The sequence below is a fragment of the Pelmatolapia mariae genome, linkage group LG10_11 (genome assembly GCF_036321145.2).
Source record: "Pelmatolapia mariae isolate MD_Pm_ZW linkage group LG10_11, Pm_UMD_F_2, whole genome shotgun sequence".
Classification (NCBI taxonomy): domain Eukaryota; kingdom Metazoa; phylum Chordata; class Actinopteri; order Cichliformes; family Cichlidae; genus Pelmatolapia; species Pelmatolapia mariae.
In genome coordinates this window covers 58763352-58787265 of record NC_086236.1, presented here as the reverse complement: position 1 = coordinate 58787265, position 23914 = coordinate 58763352, and the positions used below count along the sequence as shown (strand labels likewise).

At 42.1% G+C, this 23914-nt stretch overlaps 1 protein-coding gene across 1 annotated transcript in view; it reads right to left on the bottom strand.

Moving 5' to 3' along the window:
* The window catches only part of LOC134637585 (potassium/sodium hyperpolarization-activated cyclic nucleotide-gated channel 1-like), a 43120-nt gene extending 27666 nt beyond the window's left edge, over positions 1-15454 (bottom strand). The window contains exons 1-3 of the mRNA XM_065471788.1: positions 15371-15454; positions 14333-14546; positions 13953-14114 (exon numbers count right to left, since the gene is read on the bottom strand). Of these exons, the coding sequence (XP_065327860.1) occupies positions 13953-14114; positions 14333-14546; positions 15371-15444 (450 nt within the window). The 5' untranslated portion in view covers positions 15445-15454. The remainder of the gene's footprint in view (positions 1-13952; positions 14115-14332; positions 14547-15370) is intronic.
* Between the last annotated feature and the right edge of the window lie 8460 nt (positions 15455-23914).

The window sequence follows — 23914 nt, the reverse complement described above, 5'->3', positions numbered from 1 at the left end:
GCGTTTCACATTTCCTATGTCCGGTTTTTGCTATATTACTTTGTCTTTCTTAATAACAAGACTTTCATGTCCAGTTAATCTGGAGATGGTCTTTGGTCTTTGGCTTGTTTTATCCTCGGGTTGTAGTTTGTACAGCCCGAGGACCCCATGTTTTCTTTTTTTTAAAGGATACACGGCACACCATGCTAAGACATATCACATTTTCAGCTTATAGCTCTTTGGGAATCAGATGCGGCAGTTTGCTGATTTCCGCCTGGTGACTTTCATGTTTATCAGCCTAGGAGTTTACATACTTTCTCCCTGCTGAAGACAGTTAACAAGAGCTTATTCATGTGCTCTAATTCCCTTTTTTTGTCTTTGTTTTTTTTTTTGTGTGTGTCTATTTTTGTCCTAGATGGCCTGGCGCAGCAGGTAGGGGCAAACTCTATGTCTGAGTTGGTCTTTGCTCAAGCAGTTCAGAAATGGCTCAGATATGCTCCAGATCGTACGGGTGGCGCAGGACGCACATCATCCATCCCCATCCCGGAGTAAATAAAAAGTGACGTGAAACATAGAAATGTAAATAGGAAACTTTGTCTTTTAATAAAGTATTTTGCAAATGATACATGTCTATTGACATTTTTTGTTTGTTTTTTTCAATAAAAAGCAACTGTGCAAAAGAGGTGGAAAATCAACATCATAGTTCAATAGTGTTTCAATATCAGAATCTGACATTGTTTCAATGTCAACAGTGTTAGAAAATATGGCGTCGAATCAATGTCAGCTTTCAACATTGATTCAATATCAAAACCTGACGTTGTTTCAATATTAAAAAAGGGTGCAAGAGTGACGTTAGGTCAACGTCAGATCTCAACGTTGATTCTATGACATCGCCTGATATTGGCTAAACATTGTTTCAATGTTTCCTTACTATCTGGGCACACTCTCGATTTTTGAGAAAATTAAAGGATTTTAAGTGTGCCTTATAGTGTGTAAAATACGTTATACAGAAGAAAAGAATATATCGTGCTATATATCGTTACCGCACGTGCTTCAAATTATATCGCGATTATATATCGATTTTAGGCCATATCGCCCAGCCCTACGCTGACTGTATTTTGTTGAAGTTCACTCCTGTATTTGGTACAGAGTGCTTCCCGCGCGTGCTAAAAGAAAAGCTGCAAAACGGAGATTCTGACTCTTTGTCTGATTGCTCTCTCAGATTCTGAATACACGCAACAACAATGTTCCCACATGGAAAACTGGACTGATACACCTCCTGCTGTTAGACCTGCAGGGTTTAGGCCTGTGCTGTTCTCCTCTGTCTTATATTGAACACAAACTATTTTTTTGGACTGGCAGAAATAATTTGTGTCCCTTCTTATTTGATGCAGAACACCTGATTGTTCTGTAAATAGATTTAAATGGTTATATAAAAAAACGCCTGAGTTCTTGGCTGCATTTTTAGGTAAATAGTACCATATAACTTTGTTGTTTGCAAAACTTGTGCATAATTTTTTAGAAATGTACAATTTCTATTTGCATTTCGAGTTATGAAAATGATTTGTTAAATATGTTTGTGGGTTTTACAGTGAAAAATACAACTTTTTTCTACTCAGATTTTGAATTTTTTGTCTGGATTTAGATCAATTGTGCTAATATAGTATGCCAAAATGAAAAAATAACTCAAATTTCAGATATTTGAGGTTGTGCTGAAAATAATGATACCAAACAAGCCATGATAAACAGTTTTTAAAGGTGAAATATAAAGGTTAAATGAACAGTAGTCAAAAATGGCCAATTATACCCTGGACCCCAGAGGGTTAAAAGGAAAAAGCTGAAAATTTAAATAGTTAAAAGTTAAAATGTAAATAGTTGGTTTTTGTATTATATGATTTATTTATTATATTTTATGTGGAGTGAATAAATAAAAGGATATTTACGGTGGCCGCTAGAGACAAAGCACGTACAAAACACGTAAAAACTCCATAGCACGTACAAACTCCGAAGCACATACAAACCCCGAAGCACATACAAACTCCAAAACACGTAAAAACTCCAAAACACGTACAAACTCCAAAACACGTAAAAACTCTAAAACATGTAAAAACTCCGAAGCTATTATTATTTCTCTTTGATATTTGGGCTGATTGGGACCTGATGAATGATAAAATAAAGAATTACCAGACTTTTTTTTTTTAACCTGATTTTTGTTTCTAAGAAAAATGAGAGCCGCATATGAGGATATTCATTTAAAATTTCGATAGAACAGTAGCAGTATAATGTCCTTGTAAGTGGATATCAGGCCCTTGTAGAGCAAAATTGAGTATTTTGGTTTAAATAACCCAAAATGGGATGTCCACATATGTGGATGCCAGGTCCTAGGAAGTTAAGCACATAAAAACTCCAAAATACGTAAAATCTCCGAAACATGTAAAAACTCCATAGCACGTACAAACCCCGAAGCACATACAAACTCCAAAACACGTAAAACACGCAGCCTAAGAAGAGAAGCCCAGACCTCCCTCTCCCCAGCCACCTCCTCCAGCTTATCCGGGGGAACACCAAGGCATTCTCAGGCCAGCCAGCTCTCGATTTAGTAATTCCTTTTGTGCATAATTTTATATTGTTGTTAATAATAAATTAATTAAAGCAACAAAACAACCTGAAGAGTCGGTTGGGAGCCGAAAGAGCCGCGTCAAAAAGAAAGAGGAACTAACTGAGTGTGTGTGTTTGACGTGCTGCAGAAATATAACCATGCTGGCTGCTACTGCATTCAGACCAGAGCTTTTGTCTTCGTGTGTTCGGGTCTCCATTTCCGGAAATGTAAAATAAAGATAATTTTTTGAGCTTTGACCTCTCTGAGTCCAGTCTTTTTCTGCCGCCAAAAGAATGCAAAAGAACTGAATTTATAACCACCTGTCGTCCACACGTAAACAGCGTTTTCGATCACTGAAACCTGTGATTTTTAAAAACTCCTGCCAGGGTGGAGATTTTCGAAAACTGTTGTTTACGTGTGGACAAGGAAAACTGAGATTTAGTCATGCAACGCCAAAGGTGTGCGCCATTTTTGACGTGACGCTGTGCGCCACACTATTGTTTACATGAGATTACTTCGACAATGGTGGAGACAAAATACCGTTGTTATTAATCTGACTATCTGCTGTTTTTACACACATATACACACGTAGTTACTGTCCTGTCCATTTAGAAAGACAGAGTCATGGGAACTTCGGACGTGGCTTCCACATTCAACACAGCCGCTGTCACAACCCAAATCCCGATATTTGTTTTTGAATACTTAATTTACTTTAAAAAAAATTTCAATTCATGTTTTCTGTATGCACTTTGTTCATTCCTAAGTTGTGAGTCTACACCATGGCTATTCAACTAAAAAGTTAGTTGGGCCAGATTTTCAAACCGAGGAATTTATCTGGCCCAGATATTTTTTTGCAGCCAGTGATCAGCAGATCATGATCAATTTCAAACCCACAAGACTGTATTGAAAAACAAGTAATGTTTTATTCTTTTTTCCTCTGTAAATCTGGTGACTGCTCACAGATGCACACCAAAAGGTCCATTTAAAAAAAGGGGAGCTATAACCAAACTTTTTTTTTTTTTTTTTTACACATTTCAAATAATAACAAAAAACATTTTGATAATTCCCTTTCAAATTAAAATAAACATTTTGCTGACCACACTCACTTTTCCTGCCGTGGATGGAGCCCCATCCGTCACAAGTATACAGACACGCTTCATTTCCAGACCATTTTCCTCAAAAAAAAGCTGAAATCTTGTCAAACATTATTTCGTCAGCTGTGTGTCCCTCTAACAGTAGTAAGCCGAGCAGTTTGCCATCCAAAAAACGGACATATATGCACAACTGTGTATTATCAGTTCTGTGTGGTATCAGTTCTGTGTGGGAACCCATCTTCTGCTATAGACATTAACATCAGTTTTCTTCAGGTCATCCACCAGCATTTCAAACTTGTCTGAAGCCACCTACCTACAACCATTAATGTGAACTCAAGCCCTCTCTTGACTTTCTGCATACTTGGTTTGGGAGGCTGGCAAAGCCCATGTAGCCCTCTAGGTTCCGCTGAGCAATGCTGGGAACCGCGGTTTGTGGTCGTTCGATCATCGTGAAGCCAAACTGTTACCACCCAGCCTTCAACGGACACTCACTGAGGCATAAACCGACAAACGTCCGAGAGGGTAACGAAATCATGCAGTCAAGCATGTTAGCTTGAAAGCTATGCTAGCATTACCAGTTTAGTTTTTCCCAGTTTGCGGTGAGACCATGCCTCAGCTCCTTTCCTTTCTTCTTGTTCTTTTCCATCGTCTTGGAGGCGTCCGGCTTCTGCTGCTCGAGGATTCTCTGCTGAGCCTCCCAGCTGGCCTTCTCCTCCTCGAACACTCGCCTCTTCTCCAGCTCTTTGAACTGCGCCTCCAGGTTCTTTTTCATCTGCTCATGGCGTCGCTCCAGCTCAGCCTCTGAGTCCTTCAGTTTCTGCTTCTTCTCCTTGACTTTCATCTCAAACACCTGTTCCATTTCTGCCTCCATCTTCTTCATTTTCATCACATGCTTCCTGCGCTCCTCCTCCATCTGAGCCAGGGGACTCTTGGTGAGCTGGCCCTTGGTCTTGGAGGTGTCCACTCCGTTACACGTGACAGCAGCAATTTTCTTACTGCGGTAGTTCTTGTAGTGGACGTTGTTGATGATGTCCTTCAACTCTACGAATATTTGAACTGTCTGACAGGGGTACATTTTTAATAGCAGATGTCACACTTTAATTTTTCGTCACTTATCACCACACTTTCACTGAGGGTTATAAGCCTAATTATCAAAATGTTTTTTAAAAACCTCATTTAAAAAAAACATTTTTGAATTTGGTGGATAGAGACAAAATACTGTTGTTATTAATCTACATTTTTGAATTTCACATTAAAAAATGTATTTCATGACAATAAAAGAATATGACTTTAAGGACTTAACAACATTAGTTCAGTTATAGTACACCAACATCTCTGATACATTAGCACTAAGGGAACACTGAATGACCTGGTGGTTTTTTTCCATAAAACTACTCATCTAAGAATATCACAAAGTAAAAGATCTCTCAGCAAAATTATGCAACATTTTAGGCACACTATTGTCCCTATCAAATCAGTGAGCTGGGATGTTTTATTCTAAACATGAACTACTGTTACAGCAACAGACATGGACTACTGGTGTCCCACACAACAACTCAATGTCCACTATGTGAAGGAGCCAAACACATGCCTTCTCCTCTCGTTAATCTATAGCACCAAAACATCAGTCAGTCACCTGTGACCTTCCCTCTTCACCTCTGTCCGAGCTACAACATGGCAGAGCTGCCTCTGTCACCTGATAAATAACAGTGAGACATTCCAAATACATGCAGTCACACATGTGCTTCAAATACAGTAATGAACCACCAAGTCATCATCCAATTTCACCTGTGATCTTGTGTCACCATTGCTCTCTGAGCTTTGTGTTGGATCTTCTGTCACCTGACAAATAGGACATACATGACAATAAGAATAAAATGTGTAGCTGCTTCAGTGTTTCTGTCAATTTGTGCAGATCTTGACTCATTTTTAAAACAATTTGTGCAAACTACTCTACAAGGTGGAATATTTGCAAAATCATGACTACCTCATGATATTTTGTCTCAAAAATTAACCCTATGAATATGTCAGTGCCATTACGATGAAATTATTGTGTCACCAACATTTTAACGTTAGACATATAATTTTAACAGCCTCTGTAAACTAATATCCTGGCTTGCTCGAGGCTGCCGTTTTCTCTGACACTTTCAATCAAAATTAGAAATGCTACTCTGAGACTGAGATAACTAATAGTGCTGCCTGTTGTGCAGTTAGTTTCCAAAACACGTTATTCATGGTTACATACAATTTTAGACTGATGTGGGCCAAAGCCTAGCATAGCCTGTAACGTTATTATGACGGACACATTTTATGAGTGAACTTCACTTTAAGTTACTTACAGGATTCTTTGAAAAATACTTTCTTGTATCCAGGTTCCTTCTTTTTGCTGCCATCCTCCTCTCCTCCTTGCAGGTCCTCGCAGCGCACGCTTGCCGCTGCTAAAACTAAACAGAGCTCCCTGAAAGGCACAGCCAATCACATTGGCCATATTTGTCACATGACGTAGGACTCCAGTAGAGAGCGTAACTCTTTCTGCACCGCTGGGTGAATGAGACGTTGACAGATCGTTTTTTTCTTACTATCGGGTTTGTTTTTCTTTACTCGAAGAGATCAAATTACTGGTGGGGACAATTCAATAATCGCTGGATATTGGTGGGGACATGTCCCTTCCGTCCATGCCAAATCTACGCCCTTGAGCTGATCAAACACTAAAAACCTCACATGTGCAATAAGACTGCTATAAGTGCAATTCTTTTTTTTCTGACAAAGTTGTACTATTGTATTTTCTTACTCAGTTCTATATAGCATTTGTATTCTATTTTATTCTATTGTATATAGTATTTTATTTTGTTCTATTCCAGTGTCTTCTAATTTCTACTACATAACACTTTTGATGTAACGAAACAAATTTCCCCACCTGTGGGACTAATAAAGGTCATCTTATCTTATCTTAACATGAAAGGCGGGGAGGGCATGAAAAGTATCTGTCAGGAATTCCTATTACATGTAAAGTTATGTAGTTAACAACAATGAATACACAGTTATATCAGTGGACTGTTAAAAGGAGTGCAGCTCTAGGAAATCTCAGTTGTAGAAATACTATCCCGTCTATTTGTTTTAACTTTTTAATTCAATTCAATTTTATTTTATTTATAAAAGCGCCAAATCACAGCAAGGTGCTTTATATTGTAAGGTAGACCCTACAATAAAACATACAGAGAAAAAACCCAACAATCATATACCGCTCTATGAGCAAGCACTTTGGCAACAGTGGTATACTGTTTATTTGTAAATGATTATTATATAGTGTTATAGCCCTTGGGACTGTGTTTCTACATTATGTTCCTGTATCATACATATCAGAAATAAAAATCCCATGTTGTTCATTAGGTTATGTGTTTGTTTTTATGTTAAAACAGGTTTCAGTTAGTTTCCAGGGAGGGTTCACTCCTGTTTTAAATATAATTTTTCAAAATATAGTTTTAAGTTTTTTTGTTTCTTTTTTACTTTTTATGAGTTTTGGATGTCAACAATCACATACACAACACAAAAATATGTGTAACACAGATGGCCTGTATTTATGGTAAATGGCCTGTATTTATATAGCGCCCTTCTAGTCCCTAAGGACCCCAAAGCGCTTTACATATCCAGTCATCCACCCATTCACACACACATTCACACACTGGTGATGGCAAGCTACGTTGTAGCCACAGCCACCCTGGGGTGCACTGACAGAGGCGAGGCTGCCGGACACTGGCGCCACCGGGCCCTCTGACCACCACCAGTAGGCAACGGGTGAAGTGTCTTGCCCAAGGACACAACGACCGAGACTGTCCAAGCCGGGGCTCGAACCAGCAACCTTCCGATTACAAGGCGAACTCCCAACTCTTGAGCCATGGTCGCCCCCAGATATGTTCTGATGAGATAGAAAATGAAGCTTATGCATTAGTTCAATTAGGACGATCTTTAAAAGCTCATTTGAAGGCTTCCTGGTTGTTCGGCTGTTTCTACGGCTGTATCCCAATTCAGGGTCTGCAGCCTTAAAGGCCGCATTTTAAGGCCGATTACGTCACAGCGACGCGACGAAGGCTGTCCCAATTCGAAGGCTGCTCTAATTGCGGCCCTCAAATGCATCCTTCATTTCCCTGAATTTTAAGGATGTGGCGGTGTAGACTTCATGGCCCAACATATCCCAGACTTCATAGCGCGGCAGTGGGTGTGGATAATTTTGCGGAAAAAAACGGTGGAAGCGGAGCGGCCAAAGAGTAAACTTTCAAAAGTAAGTACTGAATATTATGTCACTTATTTATGTGCAAATGTTTAATAATGAAGAACATTAAAACATTACTGTTGGCCACATGTCGGCAAAGTTATGTGACATTAGTGATGTTTGCACTTTCAGCGTTTACTTGGTTTTAAAGCCTTTACTTTAAAATATACGCCGTTCTGTCATGTTTTCGGCTGTGTGCAGGCAGGAATTGGACCCAAACGCAAACTCATCGGCGATAGGACTGAACTTAAAATGGCAGCTTTTATTGCTGAACACAAAACTCTACAAAACCTAAACTGGGAAGACTCTAACAAAACACACAGGGAGCTACAGCTCATACACACAGCATGAGGGAGATCGCGACACTGACACAGGGAAACACAGGGCTTAAATACACTGGAAAATAACGAGGGGAAAGAGACACAGAAGGGGAGCACAGCTGGGAGAAATCAGAACTGACGAGACGAGGGAGCAAAGTAGGATACACTCACATGAGACATGGACCTTCAAAGTAAAACAGGAAGTAGCACAGATGCAAACTAGACTAGGGGAGACAGAGCAACTAAGAAACACAGAGAACAACAACAAAGAGACACAGAGGGCAGCTACTAAATACTCAGAGAACTAAAGAGAATACTAGAAAGCCAAACTAAGACACTAGACTAAAGAATAAACTGGGGGAACAAAGGGAACTAAGATCATAATACAAAAACTCAGAGACACAAGAAACTCAAAACACTGGGTCACCGACCCAGGACCGTGACACGTTCAGTAGTCGACCTTAATCTTACAGAGAATGTGATGATTTTATGGATAATTAAAGTCAGTCATATATCCACAAACACAACAAGCTGAAAGTCAGTGATGCTGCTCGGTTTGCAGTCCTGAATATCACGGCACAAGCAGGATTCACTGCACTGTTAATGTTAGCTACAGGGCTCTAGACTAACTTTTTGACATGGGCGCACTGGTGCGCCTAACTTTAAAAATTTAGGCGCACCGGCACAAAAGTTAGGCGCACTCAAATTTTTCAACCGCATCGCTTAACACCGCAATTTTACATGTGCACTTTCTTTGGGGGGAAGTTGCAGTCCATACAGACAATATTCATTTCTAAATTATTAACTAACAATCTTGTGCTTAAAGTGCTTTGTCAGTATTGTAGAAAATGTTAAACTTAATCATCATCTTGGCCTGACGACCTGTTTGCTGTTGCATGCTGCTGAAAGGCAGTGGGGAGAGGGGACACTTGGGCAGTGCATTTATTGCAGCATAAAATGTGTTTTCTGGATACACTGTGCTTTTTCAGCATTCAAAGATTGATGGCACCGTGTCAGAGCACTGGCTATGAATTTCAGACGGATCAGGCCTTAACTTAACAAAAAAGTTATCAATAGTTCTTTTCATCTTTTCTTATTACCCACAGCTACATCCACTTCTGTCGGGCCTAGGCTGATCACTAGGGCTGCGTATCATCACTGATTTCTATAATCCATTCGATTCAGTTTAACCTCAGACAGTCAGAAATATTATAATTCTGATCATTTATTAGTACTGATACATGTGAGACTTCATCGGAATTGTGAACATCACAGCAGATGCCTTTGTGTGAAAGTAACTGAGAATAAAACACAGAAAAACATGAAGGAGATTTTCCTGGCCTGGCTTTTTATAGCAGATAACCTTAAAAATATTCTGCAATATTCTGTAATTTTGCACAATTTTACAAAGTTTAAATTTCTTCAGTATTGAACAGCAGAAATTAGGCTTTCTTGTCTGAGGTCATTTAAGTGAAAAAAGAAAAAGACAGCGCTGTAAACAACGGTAGACTGGTGGGTAATAAGCGAATGAATAATGCAGAAAACAGAGATTTGAGACGGGAAACTGTTCTTGAAGTACAGAGAGAGAGCTGTGCATGAAGTGTGATTTTTATCGTGATGGAAGCAAAACAGCAAAACTCAGAGCGAATTCATGATGACATTGATCAAATGTGAAGCGCAATTTGCTGCTTCTTTTGCTGCTGGCTCGGTGAATTTTGGTTGGAGAGAGACAAAACCTGCAGCTCAGAATCAGCGCAAAAAGACGTAAACACAGCGCGGACCCGACGCATCAGAATAGGTGAGCTGCGACAGCGTGTCCATCTACGTGCCATCGGGTGAGAAAGCCGAGAAAGAGAAAGCTGATTCTGATGCGTCGGGTCTGTGTTTACGTCTTTGTGTGGAGTCCGTGTAGCTGCTCTCATTTGCTGTTTGGTGGTTGTTGAAATAGTTTTGTGAGCTTTAACCTGAGAATCTGGCGTTTCTCGCAAAACACAGTTATATTTAAAAGTCAATTCAGGATTTAATGAATCGATATCGCTTTATTCAAGCTACTCACCTCCCTCTTCCAACTGCACTTTCAACTTGACCACAGCCGATCAGAGAGGTCCCGCCCCTGACTATCTCTGATTGGTTTAGTCCACAATAGGGACATAATGTGTGTCTGTTGTTGACCACACAGAGAGTTGCAGAGATTTTATTTTTTTTTGTTACCTGAACAGTTGGTCGCACCGGTGCGACCAAATATTTTTTTTAGTCGCACCACTGAAAAATTTGGTCGCATTTGCGACCAAATTGGTCGCACTCTAGAGCCCTGTAGCTATGTTCTATTGCTGCCTCTGTTCGGTGGTGTCGAGCCAAACGGACTTTAACGTGTGTTTGAACGAGCTGACGGTTCACTCGTTAAGCTGAAAGAAAGATGCTTTAATCACAGGAGTCACACATGTGTCCACTGTACCATCTGGGAACTCTTCTTGTTTAGCACTCGTAATAACACAAACACTAAATCCTCCTTCTCTTGTGCTGTTTTGTAGCAGTGTATACACCTGAGACTGTCACCTGTCTGTCTGTCCTGCACTCTCTCTCTGTTTCTTTCTCTCTGATTGTGTAATAAAAGTATGAACATGTATTTATAAGTTACACTTGTGTTTGAATCCTGCAGCTTATCACACATTTGATTTCCATGTGTGACGACTGCAAGTGTCCAGAGTGAGGACAGACTGAGGGACCCACTGCTGCACATCATCTGTGAGGCTTTGCACCCCTGATGATCCACCAGGACAGACTCAGCAGTGTGTGAGGAAGAGGAGGAGGAAGAGCCAGCAGCAGCTGACAGATGGAGAGAATAGACAGACTGTTTCCTGTACTTTTCCTGTACATTTTCTTAAGCATTGAGCCAAATTTAGTAATGTCAACGTACTGAAGGAACAATATTTGTCTTTTATATATAATACATCTATATATACACTGTCAAAGATACTTGTCTTTGAGTGAAGATTTAAGGTGATAGGAAATATAAATAACTGCAACTTGAATCTTTACTGAAGCTCAGTATTTGACACAGAGTTCAAGTTCACTGCTGTAATAACTAATCATGATTAATATAATACTAACTTTAATATTGGCCATATTATATTTACATTACCAAAGTGAGATGACTTTAGTCTCATGAACAACATCAGCTAATTGTTATTTACTAACTAATCTTAAAATAACTGTTCAGTACAGAAATGAAGCCCAACAATCATGTTTTACAGTCCCGTGGTCTCAGCCTCAGATACTTATTAAATCACACAGAGCTCATGTAGAGACAAATGAACAAAATATGTTCTCCTTCATTTCTGTCAAACAAAGCTGTATGAAACGTTTTCAGCTGTTAGGATCATGGTTGCTAGGCAACCTAGGCAGCGCAATGAAGGAAGGCCGTCCCATTTCACAAGCCTACAAGCCTCCCACTTCTGGCCTTAGCGGTCTTTGGCTACGTTCACACTGCAGGCGAAAGCGCATCAAATCCGATTTTTTTGACCCTATGCGACCCATATCCGATCATGGTATGACAGTGTGAACGGCACAAATCCGATATTTTCAAATCCGATCTGGGTCACTTTCGTATGTGGTACTTAATCCGATACCTATCCGATGTTTTAGAAAGCGACTGCTGTTTGAACGGTCATGTCGCATTAAATCCGTCTTTTACGTCACTGACACAAGATAGACGCCAATTATCAGCGCCGGAGAAGCACCCGAGAAGACATCGCGAACGCTTCCTGGCCATCCAGTGTAGATGTTAGTGAAACTGTTGGGAAGACAACGTTGGAGAAACGTGAACATTTTATTTGTACTGTATAATCTGCAGATTCTGACAGAAATCTGCAACTATTCTTTGAAGCGCCGCTCCTCTCTAAAACAGCAATAAGGATAATTATTAGGTTATTTACATTATTATGTGAATAACAAAATAACTTTAAGCAAAAATTGGGAAACGTAAAGTCCGAAGTCTTTATATTAAGGGCCATCAGTCAAACAAGACCTTCCCAAAGTGTGGGGCCCGCCCCCTAGGGGGTGCGCAGAGCCATTGCAGGGGGGGCGCGGTATGAAAAAGGGGGGAAAAAAAACAAAAAACCCTTGGACACTGCTAGCACGGGCGTCCACGGAAACGCAAAGCAGGAGATGAAGCATAGCTGAATATGTTTCCAAACCAACTTCATTCTAAGCCAAAGACTAGAAAATATGGTGAAGCATATCTTCCCTTTGGCTTCACCTGCACAAGTGCCAAGGTAGGTCTCCCCTGCATAATTGGTTTTCCCTGCATCGGGAGCACGCGCTGGGCTGTTCAAATCACGGACAAACAGTATCCTACATTCTTGATTTTTAGTTCACAAACACTTGTTGTAATAACTAACTACTCCTGACATTTTGGAGATGTTAGCTCTGTATACAGTAAAGTTACAGTGGGATACAAATAATATCAGGCTGATCCTGCCACGATTTGTTTCCCCGGTTCAAATCACGGACAAACAGTATCCCACAGCTGTTTATGTTTTTAAACCCATTTTGCACAGAGAGGCATTTTTTGAAAAATGTATTGATAGCAATGTTGAATATTATTACACAGGGAAAAAACAACTACACGTAAAATAATCACACCGCGACGCCTCTGCCTTTCTAAACGGAGGGACAGTAACTGTGTGTGTATCTGTAAGCCTGTAAAAACTGCAGATAGTCAGATTAACAGAAACAGTATTTTGTCTCTATCTGCTATTCTGCAATTCATCTCATGTGAACAATAACTAGCGCACAGCGTGACGTGAAAAAAGGCACATACCTTTGACGTTGCGTGACGAACTCTGTATTCCTCGTCCACACGTAAACGCAAAAAAGGAGTTTTAAAAAATCTCAGTTTTCGGTGATTCGAAACGCCGTTTACGTGTGGACGAAAGGTCCAAATGCATAGAAACAGCTGCGTTTTCAAAAATACCCCTGTAGGTGTGGACATAGCGTAAAAGAGTTAGTAGTGTATTTTATTACTACCTGTAATTTATTGCAGTTTACTTGTATTTGCTTAATTGTTTACTAAATGTTTGAGGTGTGAAATAAACAGCAATGGAGCAAAATATGGGTGTGTGTGGTTGGAGGACGTGTGCGTGCGTGTGCACGCGTGCCTCTATGTTTGCGTGTGTGTGTGTGTTTGTGTATGAGTCCAATTATACTAAGACGTTAATGGTCCATTGGACAAGGGGACCTTCTCTGGGGAAAATCCCAGCATCAGTCTGCTTAGCAACCATCACACAGGCAACTGCAAGACATGAGTCAGCTGAATATCTGAGTCTGTATGCTTTCATGCAAAATCTCCAGCAGGTCCCCAGGCCTTCCACTGATTGAGCTCATTCACACCTACACCTGATCTCTGGGAGGTTTTTAATTACAGTCAATCTTATTCCAACTGGACATGTTGCTGCATGAGCCAGTTAACACAGATAAGGGGCAAAGCATGGCAAATCTGATAAACACTGAGTCTTTTCAGAAGCAGCGGTTTGCTTCAATCTCAAACAAATATTGCGCACGCTGTTCAAACAATCCAGATAGGGTTTTGTGTGATTCATTCAGCTCGGCCTGAACGTCACGTCCTGCGTCTGTTGGCCTGACAATAAAATCGTTCACTGAAACATATTAAAAATAACACAGAGACTCACCACCATCACGTTCTTAGAAACCCAGCAGTCAGGAGGGAAGTCCTGCAGCATGGGGACCAAAAACTGGAGACAGCCGTCCCAGTGGCACAGCAGCAGCATCATGCCAATTAGATTTACTATCCTTACCATAGCACTGGCAAGGTCATAGGTGATATGGAAGATCTGAGAAAGAAGAGGATGTAAAAATAAGTGCGGTTAAAGAGAGCAAATGGGGATTTAGATTTAGATTTTTATCCCTAAAAGCCTCTTGATCAGCAACACATCCAAAACGAGGGTGCCTCTGCCCTCCAAGCATGTTGTTTCATACAAAAGGGGCTTCTGATGAGTCATGCCTTAAATATTAAATCTTTTCCACAAATATCTGAGTTTGTGCTTCTCACCTCCTCCCACTGGTGGATGTAGCGGATGAGCCTGGACAGGCGCAGGAGCCGAAGCAGGCTCAGGATTTTGGTGAAGCGGACTATCCGCAGCGCCCTGGCCGTCCTGTAGACCTCTGAGTCCAGACTGTCCACCATTAGGAAGATGTAATCCACCAGGATGGATGACACAAAGTCCACGAGGAACCAGCTCTTCAGGTATTTCTGGCGAATCGCCCTGACGTTAGAGTGAGATGGAAGACCAGTGTCATTCCTCATTAGGCAGTCTAGTCTCGTGGAAGAGAGTTCAACATTCACGATTCAACGATCACATCACTCCGGTTCTGGCTTCCTTGCATTGGGTTCCCATTGAATTTAGGGTTCGTTTTAAAGTCCTTTTATTGGTTTTTAAATCTTTAAATGGTCTGGCTCCTGTCTACTTATCTGATTTGCTGAAGCCACATGTTCCTCCTCGCTTGCTCCGTTCAGCTGAGCAGCTGTTGCTGCCGGTCCCTAAGTCGCGGCTGAAATGCAGAGGAGACCGAGCGTTTTCAATTGCGGCTCCGATGCTCTGGAATAACCTTCCCCTCCAAATTAGACAAGCGTCATCAGTGCAGGTCTTTAAGTCCAGATTGAAAACCTATTTTTATTCCCTGGCTTTTAACTCTGTAGGAAACTGACACCTTCTTATTTATTTTATTGTATGTAATAATTTTATGGTATTTTTAATTTGGTAGTTGTTTTGATCTGTGTTGTTCAGCACTTTGGTCTGCCTGGTGTGTTCTTAAAGTGCTATACAAATAAACGATGATGATGATGATGATGAACATTTGCTTGGCATGAAACCTTCCTCATAAATATTCAACAGGAACACAGTGGGATTTGAACAAAGCTCTGCCACTGGCCTCACATCACCTTTTCACATCTCACACATTAATTTGTTTGAACACAAACCCAGCAGATGGCCAGAAGAGCAAATTTAAATTTATGGCATTGGGCCTGCTGCACTGATATTCCAGACAATACACACACACACACACACACATAAATGCTCCTTCTAACCTCGGGTCGAGTAATATCTCAGTGTTGTCTTCCTTGACGATGCCGGTCCTGAAGTTAAGGACCAAATCGACCATGAAGAGAGTGTCCGAGACCACATTAAAGATGATCCATGAAGGAGTGTTCTCGTCTCAAAAGAACGTGATGCCCACTGGCAGGATGATTAGGTTTCCCATCATCAACAGTAACATCAAAAGGTCCCAGTAGAATCTAAAAAGATAACGATGGACAGTTACTCTTTATTTACCTCTGGTCTCTCCATCTTTGTTTCTTGTTTTCTTATATTGTCTTGTTGTTTTAAAAGGTTTGCCAAATACCACAAATAGAATTTAAAATAAAGGCAAAAAAATCTCAAGCTGCTGTTTGGATGGAAGACAGCTTTGCACACTTTGGCAGTATCTTAACCAGTTGAATATGCTGACTCACATGCTCATGACCCAAATATTACACTTTAATTATTGGCAAGATTTTAGTAAAAAGATGATAAAATGACATAAATCATACAGTGCAAATGCTAAAAATACCTTGCAAAAACAGGAAAAAGACTTTCATGTTGTGGTAAAAGAGGTTTAGCAGCATCTCGCAAACCAAAAACAGAAATATTAAATATTAATTAAAGCGAAATTACTCTTTTTTCTTTACTGGGACCAATATAAGCTTCATCTATATGTATGTTTAGAATAAGTCAGTATTACTGAAATCTATATTAACATGATTTTACAAACAGAGACACCACGGTTTTGTCACCTGTGAGCAGCTCAAATGATGAGCATTAACAGAATACTCAAAACTGAACAGGATTAGTATTCACTGGGACTGAAATCTGCATGTGTCACTTTGTCACTTGTCAAGAGTGAACCTGCTTATAAGCTCTTTGTGAAATGACAGTGTGGTGAAGTATACCAATCACACATAACATTTTGACCACCGGCAGGTGAAGTGAATGACACTGATTATCTCTTCATCATGGCACCTGTTAGTGGGTGGGATATATCAGAGAGCAAGTGTATATTTTGTCCTCAAAATTGATGTGTTAGAAGCAGGAAAAATGGGTAAGTGTAAGGATTTGAGTGAGTTTGATGAGGGCCGAACAGTGAGACAAAAATGGATGGGGTGTTCCTGGTATGCAGTGGTCCAAGGAAGGAGCAGTGGTGAACCAAGTTTTACTGATGCAGGGGCGTAAACGCTGAGCGGCATGGTTGGATCCAACAGACGAGCTGAAAAGTTGATGCTGACTGATAGAAAGATGTCAGAATTTGTTGGGTATAGGGCTGAATAGCCACAGACCAGGGTCAGGGTGTCCATGCTGACTCCGGTCCACCACTGAAAGAGCCAACAATGGGCATGACAGCATCAGAACTGGAACACAGAGCAATGGAAGAAGGAGGCCTCTTCTGATGAATGACGTCTTCTTTTACATGGTGCATGTGCTTTAATATCAAATCAAATCAAATCACTTTTATTGTCACATCACATGTGCAGGTACACTGGTACAGTACATGTGAGTGAAATTCTTGTGTGCGAGCTTCACAAGCAACAGAGTTGTGCAAAATACAATAACGTAAAACAAGCAAAATATAAAAATGGCTAATCTAAAAAGTAATAAATATATGTACAATATGTAAAGGTATATACATTACTGAATGTGTATACTAAATATGTTTTTCTACGTGTGTGTGTTTGAGCGTGTATATAGTATGTATATACATGTTTTACAAATGAAATAAAGTAAACAATAAAATAAGATATATAAAATATACAGAGGTTGGTATGTGCAAAACAGTGGTATTTATATACAGTATGGAGTGCATAATGTTGAAGTTCCAGTGGTGAGGGTGAGGTGTCTATGAAGTGTTCAGCAGTCTGATGGCCTGATGGAAAAAGCTGTCTCTCAGTCTGCTGGTACGGGACCGGATGCTGCAGAACCTCCTTCCTGATGGTAGTAGTCTGAACAGTTTATGGCTGGGGTGACTGGAGTCCTTGATGATCCTCCCCGCTTTCCTCAGGCACCGCTTCCTGTAGATGTCTTGGAGGGAGGGAAGCTCACCTCCAATTATCCGTTCAGCACACCGCACTACTCTCTGGAGAGCTTTGCGGTTGTGAGCGGTGCTGTTGCTGTACCAGGTGGTGATGCATCCAGTGAGGATGCTCTCAATGGCACAGCGATAGAAGGTCCTGAGGATGCGGGGGCTCATGCCGAATCTTTTCAGTCTCCTGAGAAAGAAGAGGCGCTGCTGCGCCTTCTTCACTGTTCTGTTTATGTGTACTGACCACGTAAGATCCTCAGCCAGATGTACACCAAGGAAGCGGAAGCTGCTCACTCTCTCCACAGCGGCGTTGATGGTGATGGGGGTGTGTACTCCTCTGCACCTCCGGAAGCCCACTATCAACTCCTTTGTCTTTGCGACGTTGAGGGTGAGATGGTTGTCTTGACACCAGTGGGTCAGGGCGCTGACCTCCTCCCTATAGGCCGTCTCATCACCGTTGGTAATAAGACCCACCACTGTAGTGTCGTCCGCAAACTTCACAATGATGTTGGAGTTTCTAGTGGCCGTGCAGTCGTAGGTGTAGAGTGAGTACAGGAGAGGGCTCAGTACACACCCCTGTGGAGCACCAGTGTTCAGTGTGATGGGGGATGAGGTGGTGCTGCCCAGTCTGACCACTTGGCGTCTGTCAGACAGGAAGTTAAGGATCCAGCTGCAGAGGGAGCTGCTCAGTCCTAGATCCTGCAGTTTCCTGTCCAGCTTCGAGGGAACGATGGTGTTGAATGCTGAGCTGTAATCTACAAACAGCATTCTCACATACGTGTCTCTCTTCTCCAGGTGTGACAGGGCAGCATGGAGTGTCAGGGCTATGGCATCATCAGTGGACCTGTTGTGGCGGTATGCGAACTGTAGAGGGTCCAGTGAGTCGGGTAGTGCAGAGCAGATGAAGTCCCTGACCAGCTTCTCGAAGCATTTGCTCACGATGGGGGTCAGGGCTACGGGTCGCCAGTCGTTCAATGAGGAGATGGTGGAGGATTTGGGTACAGGGACGATGGTGGCCATTTTGAAGCAGGCTGGGACTACAGACAGAGAGAGGGAAAGGTTGAAGATGTGTGTAAACACTCCAGCCAGCTGAGCCGCGCATGACTTGAGGACGCGGCCGGGAATCCCGTCCGGACCAGTAGCTTTGCGCGCGTTCACCCTCCTGAAGCACTTCCGCACATCCTCCTCAGACACAGTGTGCGCACTGACGTCATCCGCGGTGCGCACACTGTCCGGTCTCATGGTGTTCGCTGTGTCGAATCTAGCGTAGAATACGTTTAGATCCTCACACAGAGAGGCCGTGGTCTGCGGTGTGCTGGTTTTCCCTCAAAAGTCTGTGATTGTGTTTAGTCCCTGCCACATACTCCGAGGGTTGTCAAAATGTTGCTCCACCCTGTCCCTGTACTCACGTTTGGCTGCTTTGATCGTCTTCTGGAGTTGGTAATGTGCGTGTTTGTAGTCCGATGTGTTCGCGGAGGCAAAAGCGGTGCTCCGTGCCGCCAGCGCCGTGCGTACATCTCCGTTAATCCAGGGTTTTTGATTTGGGAAGGATTTAACTGTTCTGGATGGGACGACATCTTCCACGCATTTTCTGATAAATCCGCAGACTGAGTCTGTGTACTCATCAATGTCTTTAGCAGCCACGTGAAACATTTCCCAGTCCGCGTGATCAAAACAGTCCCGCAGCGTAGACTCCGATTGGTCCGACCAACGGTGCACCGCCCTCAGGGTTGGCGCTTCCTGTTTCAGCTTCTGCCTGTAGGCGGGCAGGAGCAGGATGGAGCGGTGATCTGATTGGCCGAATGGGGCGCGGGGGAGGGCTTTGTATGCATCCCGGAAAGAGGTGTAGCAGTGGTCAAGAAGCCGGTCTCCACGAGTGTTGAAATGGATGTGTTGGTGTAGTTTTGGTGAGACTTTCTTCAGGTTACCCTTATTAAAGTCCCCGGTCGTGATAAACGCCGCCTCTGGGTGTGCGGTTTCCTCACTGCTGATCGCGCTGTACAGTTCCCTGAGTGCTCGGTCAGTGTCGGCTTGTGGGGGAATGTAAACAGCCGTAATAATCACTGCTGTGAATTCCCTCGGTAGCCAGAATGGCCGGCACTTAATCATCAGGTACTCCAGGTCCGGTGAGCAGAAGGATTTGACCGGGTGCACGTTCGCATAATCACACCAGCTGTTGTTGATCATGAAACATACACCACCGCCTCTGCTTTTCCCAGTAAGATCCTGTGACCTGTCCGCGCGGTGCACAGAGAACCCCGGTAGTTGTACTGCGGAGTCCGGTACCTTGTCCGATAGCCAGGTTTCTGTGAGGCAGATCACGCAGCAGTCCCGCATCTCTCGCTGGAATGAGATCCGTGCCCGAAGCTCGCACAGCTTGTTCTCCAGAGACTGCACATTCGCCAGTAATAAACTGGGTAACGGTGGTCTGTTAGTGCGCCGTCTCAGTCGAACCAGAACGCCAGATCTTCTCCCTCTGCGTCGGCGTTTGCGGCCTCCACGGGCCCAGAACAAAGGTGTCTTAGGTGAGATGAATGGGGAGTCTGCAAACGGAGGGTCCGTGTTGCAAAACTTGAACTCCGGAAAGTGATGAGAAAGTCCATCTTTTATGTCCAGTAAGGTTTGTCGGTCGTACACAAGGAGACATGTGCTACTCGTGAAAAAATAAAGAAAAAGTAAAATTAAACACAAAAAACAGCTGTTGCTTGGGGGAGCTCGCGACGAGGCTGCCATCTTGAGATGGTATGGCATCAGGAAGTACTATGGGAACAAGTCCAGCAGAGGCAGTGTTGTGCTAGGAAACCTTAGGTCCGTGTGGATCTTACTTTGACACTTGCCACCTTCCTAAGCATTGCTGGAGACCATGTATACTATGGTCTGCATTTAATCATTAGTTATTAATCTCTGGCTCTCTTAGTGTGTCTTTTGTCTGGTCTTCCTCCCCTCCCACCTAACTTGTTGCGGCAGATGGCTGCCCCTCCCTGAACCTGGTTCTTTCTGAAGTTTGTTCCTTTCCCACTGCCACTAAGTGTTTTCTCAGAGGGGGCTATTTGATTGAGGCTGTCTCTGTTTTATTGTAGGACCTTTACCTTACGATATAAAGCTCCTTGAGATGACTGCTGTTGTGATTTGGGGTTATATAAATAAAATTTAATTGAACCTTTTAATGGAAATTATATTCCTTGATGGCCTGTGGTTTCTTCCAGCAGGACACTGCCCCCTGCCACAAAGCAAAAATTGTTCAGCAATGATTTAAGGAGCACACTGAGATTGAGGTGTTGACTGGCCTTAGTGCCAGATACCACACCTTCACCCATCAAGGCATGGACTCTAGTGGGAGGATGGGTCTGGGCTTCTCTGGCTGCAAAAAGGGGACCAACACAATATTATGCAGGTGGTCATAATGTTATATGTGATTTGTGTACAGGAAGATAAGAGAGCCTAGAGCATGCTTCTTCTACTGTGGTGAGTCAAAATTCCTACTGTCGAAAAAAACAGAGGACTGTATCCTGCAATTGATGTGGATAATGTTACGTTTCCTGCATATTCATTTAAAAATAATGTTGTTTGGCTGAATCAGGGCGCCGTGTCTTCCTCTTGTGTTCCTCCACATTGCAAAAGGCAGAGCCAAGCATCCGTGCATTTTTACATTCCCATCCTAAACACATAATCCTGAAAAATTAGATTCAAAGGGGCACAACTCTGATTCAATTTTACATTTCCATAAGTTCAAAGAGACACATCAAAACAAGATTGGTCAAAGTTGAAGCACCTGAGGGCAAGATGGGTATCACGTTCTTAAAGCTTTCCCAACGACTTGGTGCCATTGGATTTTCTAGAACTTGTTAAACGCATTTCCACCAGATTAAAAAAGAAGACTGCTGCTAGTGGTTAAAAGCTGCTACTGGCACAGTTATACAACATTGGTGGTCCCAAAGTTGGAGGGTCAGATGCAAGTGCCTACGGGAGATGTTACTGCAAGAAATTTGCCACCATTCTGATAAAACTTCAGTGAAAGCAGGAGAGGCTTCTCTGTGAAAAGCAGGGCCCAACTTGTAATATTCAGTTCTCCAATTTTCGAACTGAAGGGCACTTCTCAAAATGCAACTGGCCAGCTCTCTCCTACCTGATAACCACCCCGACCTTTTAAAATTCACATTTCTACTAAGATTTCTGTAAGATTTTAAAAACTTTCATAAAGCTACAAATGTGTTCAAACAGGTGTTTGTACATGTTTGAGAGCAGAAAGTGTGTGTTTTTGGTTTTTAAATAATCTGTGCTTATTCACATCCGTGAGCCAGGACAATAACAAGTGCAGTCCTCCTGGTAATATAAGTCAGGCTGTAGTAGATATGAATGTTTCCCTCAAGACAGTTTCATCCTTTGCTTTGGCAAGATAAAGCACCTGTGCTTCATACTAATAAAAAAAGCAGAAGTGATTTGAGAAAAGGAGGAAGAAAGTGAAGAAGAAGAACAGAGGGAGGCAAACGATCAGTAACCTTGGGAGGCCTCATCAATTTGAATGTCATGCTGGAGGACTCCGTGATGTAGCCGTCTCGGAAAAAAAAGCAGGCGATCACTCATGTCATTTGGATGCTGAAAGTGATTAAAGTATGACAGAAGAGCCGATCCAATCATCGGGAGATGATTCGTGTCATCTCTCTCTCTCGTTTCTGCTAAGCCCTGTAGCCAACGCGTTATCAATGACTTGCTTATTCTTGCATCCTCACGCTGTCTCTGTCTCGCTCATTTACACACACAGTGTCTCTTTTTTTAGACAAAGTACACTCAAGCTCTGCGGTCGATTGCTATGGAGCACCAATTTAGTAACAGAACCTCATGGTGTGATGCTACCACTAGACTGATGAATATTAAGCATGCATGAGTCATCGCTCGGCTCCACACACTCTTCTGTCTGACTTTGTCACTTACACTGACAGATGTATTGCTTCATAATCACTGGCAACAAACACGCAGGGATTATTTACAGTTGTCGTAGCAGTGAAGGCGATTTACTCCTGACTTGGAGAACTCGCCTTGTTAACTCTGATTGTGGGAACATGCCTGTAAATTACATCATGCCTGTCAGGACCCCGCAAACAATATGAACCATAATCCTGTACCTAACGAGACTCCCATGGAAAACCTTAGAGAGGTTACTTTTAAAACGATTAATTTAACATTGACGTGTGGACTTTGTTTTTGCCCTTTTAACCAAATTAGATACTTAATAATGTCTCTACTGAAATGACTAACTGATCGGCATAAAATAATCCTCAACCAGTGACTAATTGATTATCCAATCACTGATTATTGATTAATTGCTTGGAAAAACATTCCATGGACACAGTAAAATGATTGTTCCTTCTCTTGCGATGCATGTGTTGACATCTACATCAATATTATGTCAATATTTAAATTAAAAGATGTAGGCACTCTGAAACTGACTCCCCAGTAAATTTAACTTACTACAGTCACTAGCTCATGACTCCTTCTGGTAACACAGAATTTGCAGCAAAGAAGAAAGTCACGGGGAGCGGGGGCGGGGAACAAATCAGACAGCTAATTAACTCTGACAGGTTACTGAAATTAAGTTATAGTGATAAAACACACAAACACCATGGCTGAGTGAATTCATATATAATTCCAATATTTTACCCGCTGAGATTTTCTTCCTATTAAAATATTGTTATGTGTCATAGATGATTGTGTTACCACATGATATACATGAGTATCACAGCATAAATATATTGTGACATCACTGTTATTGTAGGCAACATATTGTGATTTTATCATATTAAAGATTATGCTCTGATTTCCACATCTAATTTACAGATTATGGAAAATATTGTTTGTGGCAGCGCTGTATTATAGGTGGAAAATGCTAGTACATATACAGTGTACAATTTATTAGGTACACCTTCCTAGTATTAGATCGGACCCCCTTTTGCCTCCAGAACTGCTTTAATTCTTTGAAGCATAGATTTAACAGGGTGCTGGAAACATTCCTCAGAGATTTTGCTCCATGTTGACATGACAGCATCACGCATGCTGCAGATTTGTTGGCTGAACATTCATGAATAAATCTCCTGTGATCACGCCATTTTACCACTATAACGAATAGTTACAGTACAAATGTCAAGGCACACACTCTCATTTACCACTTGCAGATCACAATTAAGTAATATCAGGACCACGGGTAGTCGACCTCAATGATACACTTAGATGCAAAATCCACACCACGTTTGCCTTACGACATCTCTCTCTTCGGACTTAGCTTCTGTGTCGCAAGCTGGGTTCGAACCAATGTTTTCTACAGTCGATGGTTCGAACCTGGGTCTCCCAGCCTTAAGGCAGTTACTCATCTCACTGAGCCAAAGTGGCTCCACAGATTCACACAAACCTTTACCACTCGTCCCGCCCCCATAACAGAGAAGAGTGACATTGACTGGCTTGTCAGCACAACAACCAATGACAATACAACATTAAGGTAACTGACATTAGATGGGTAAACAAACTT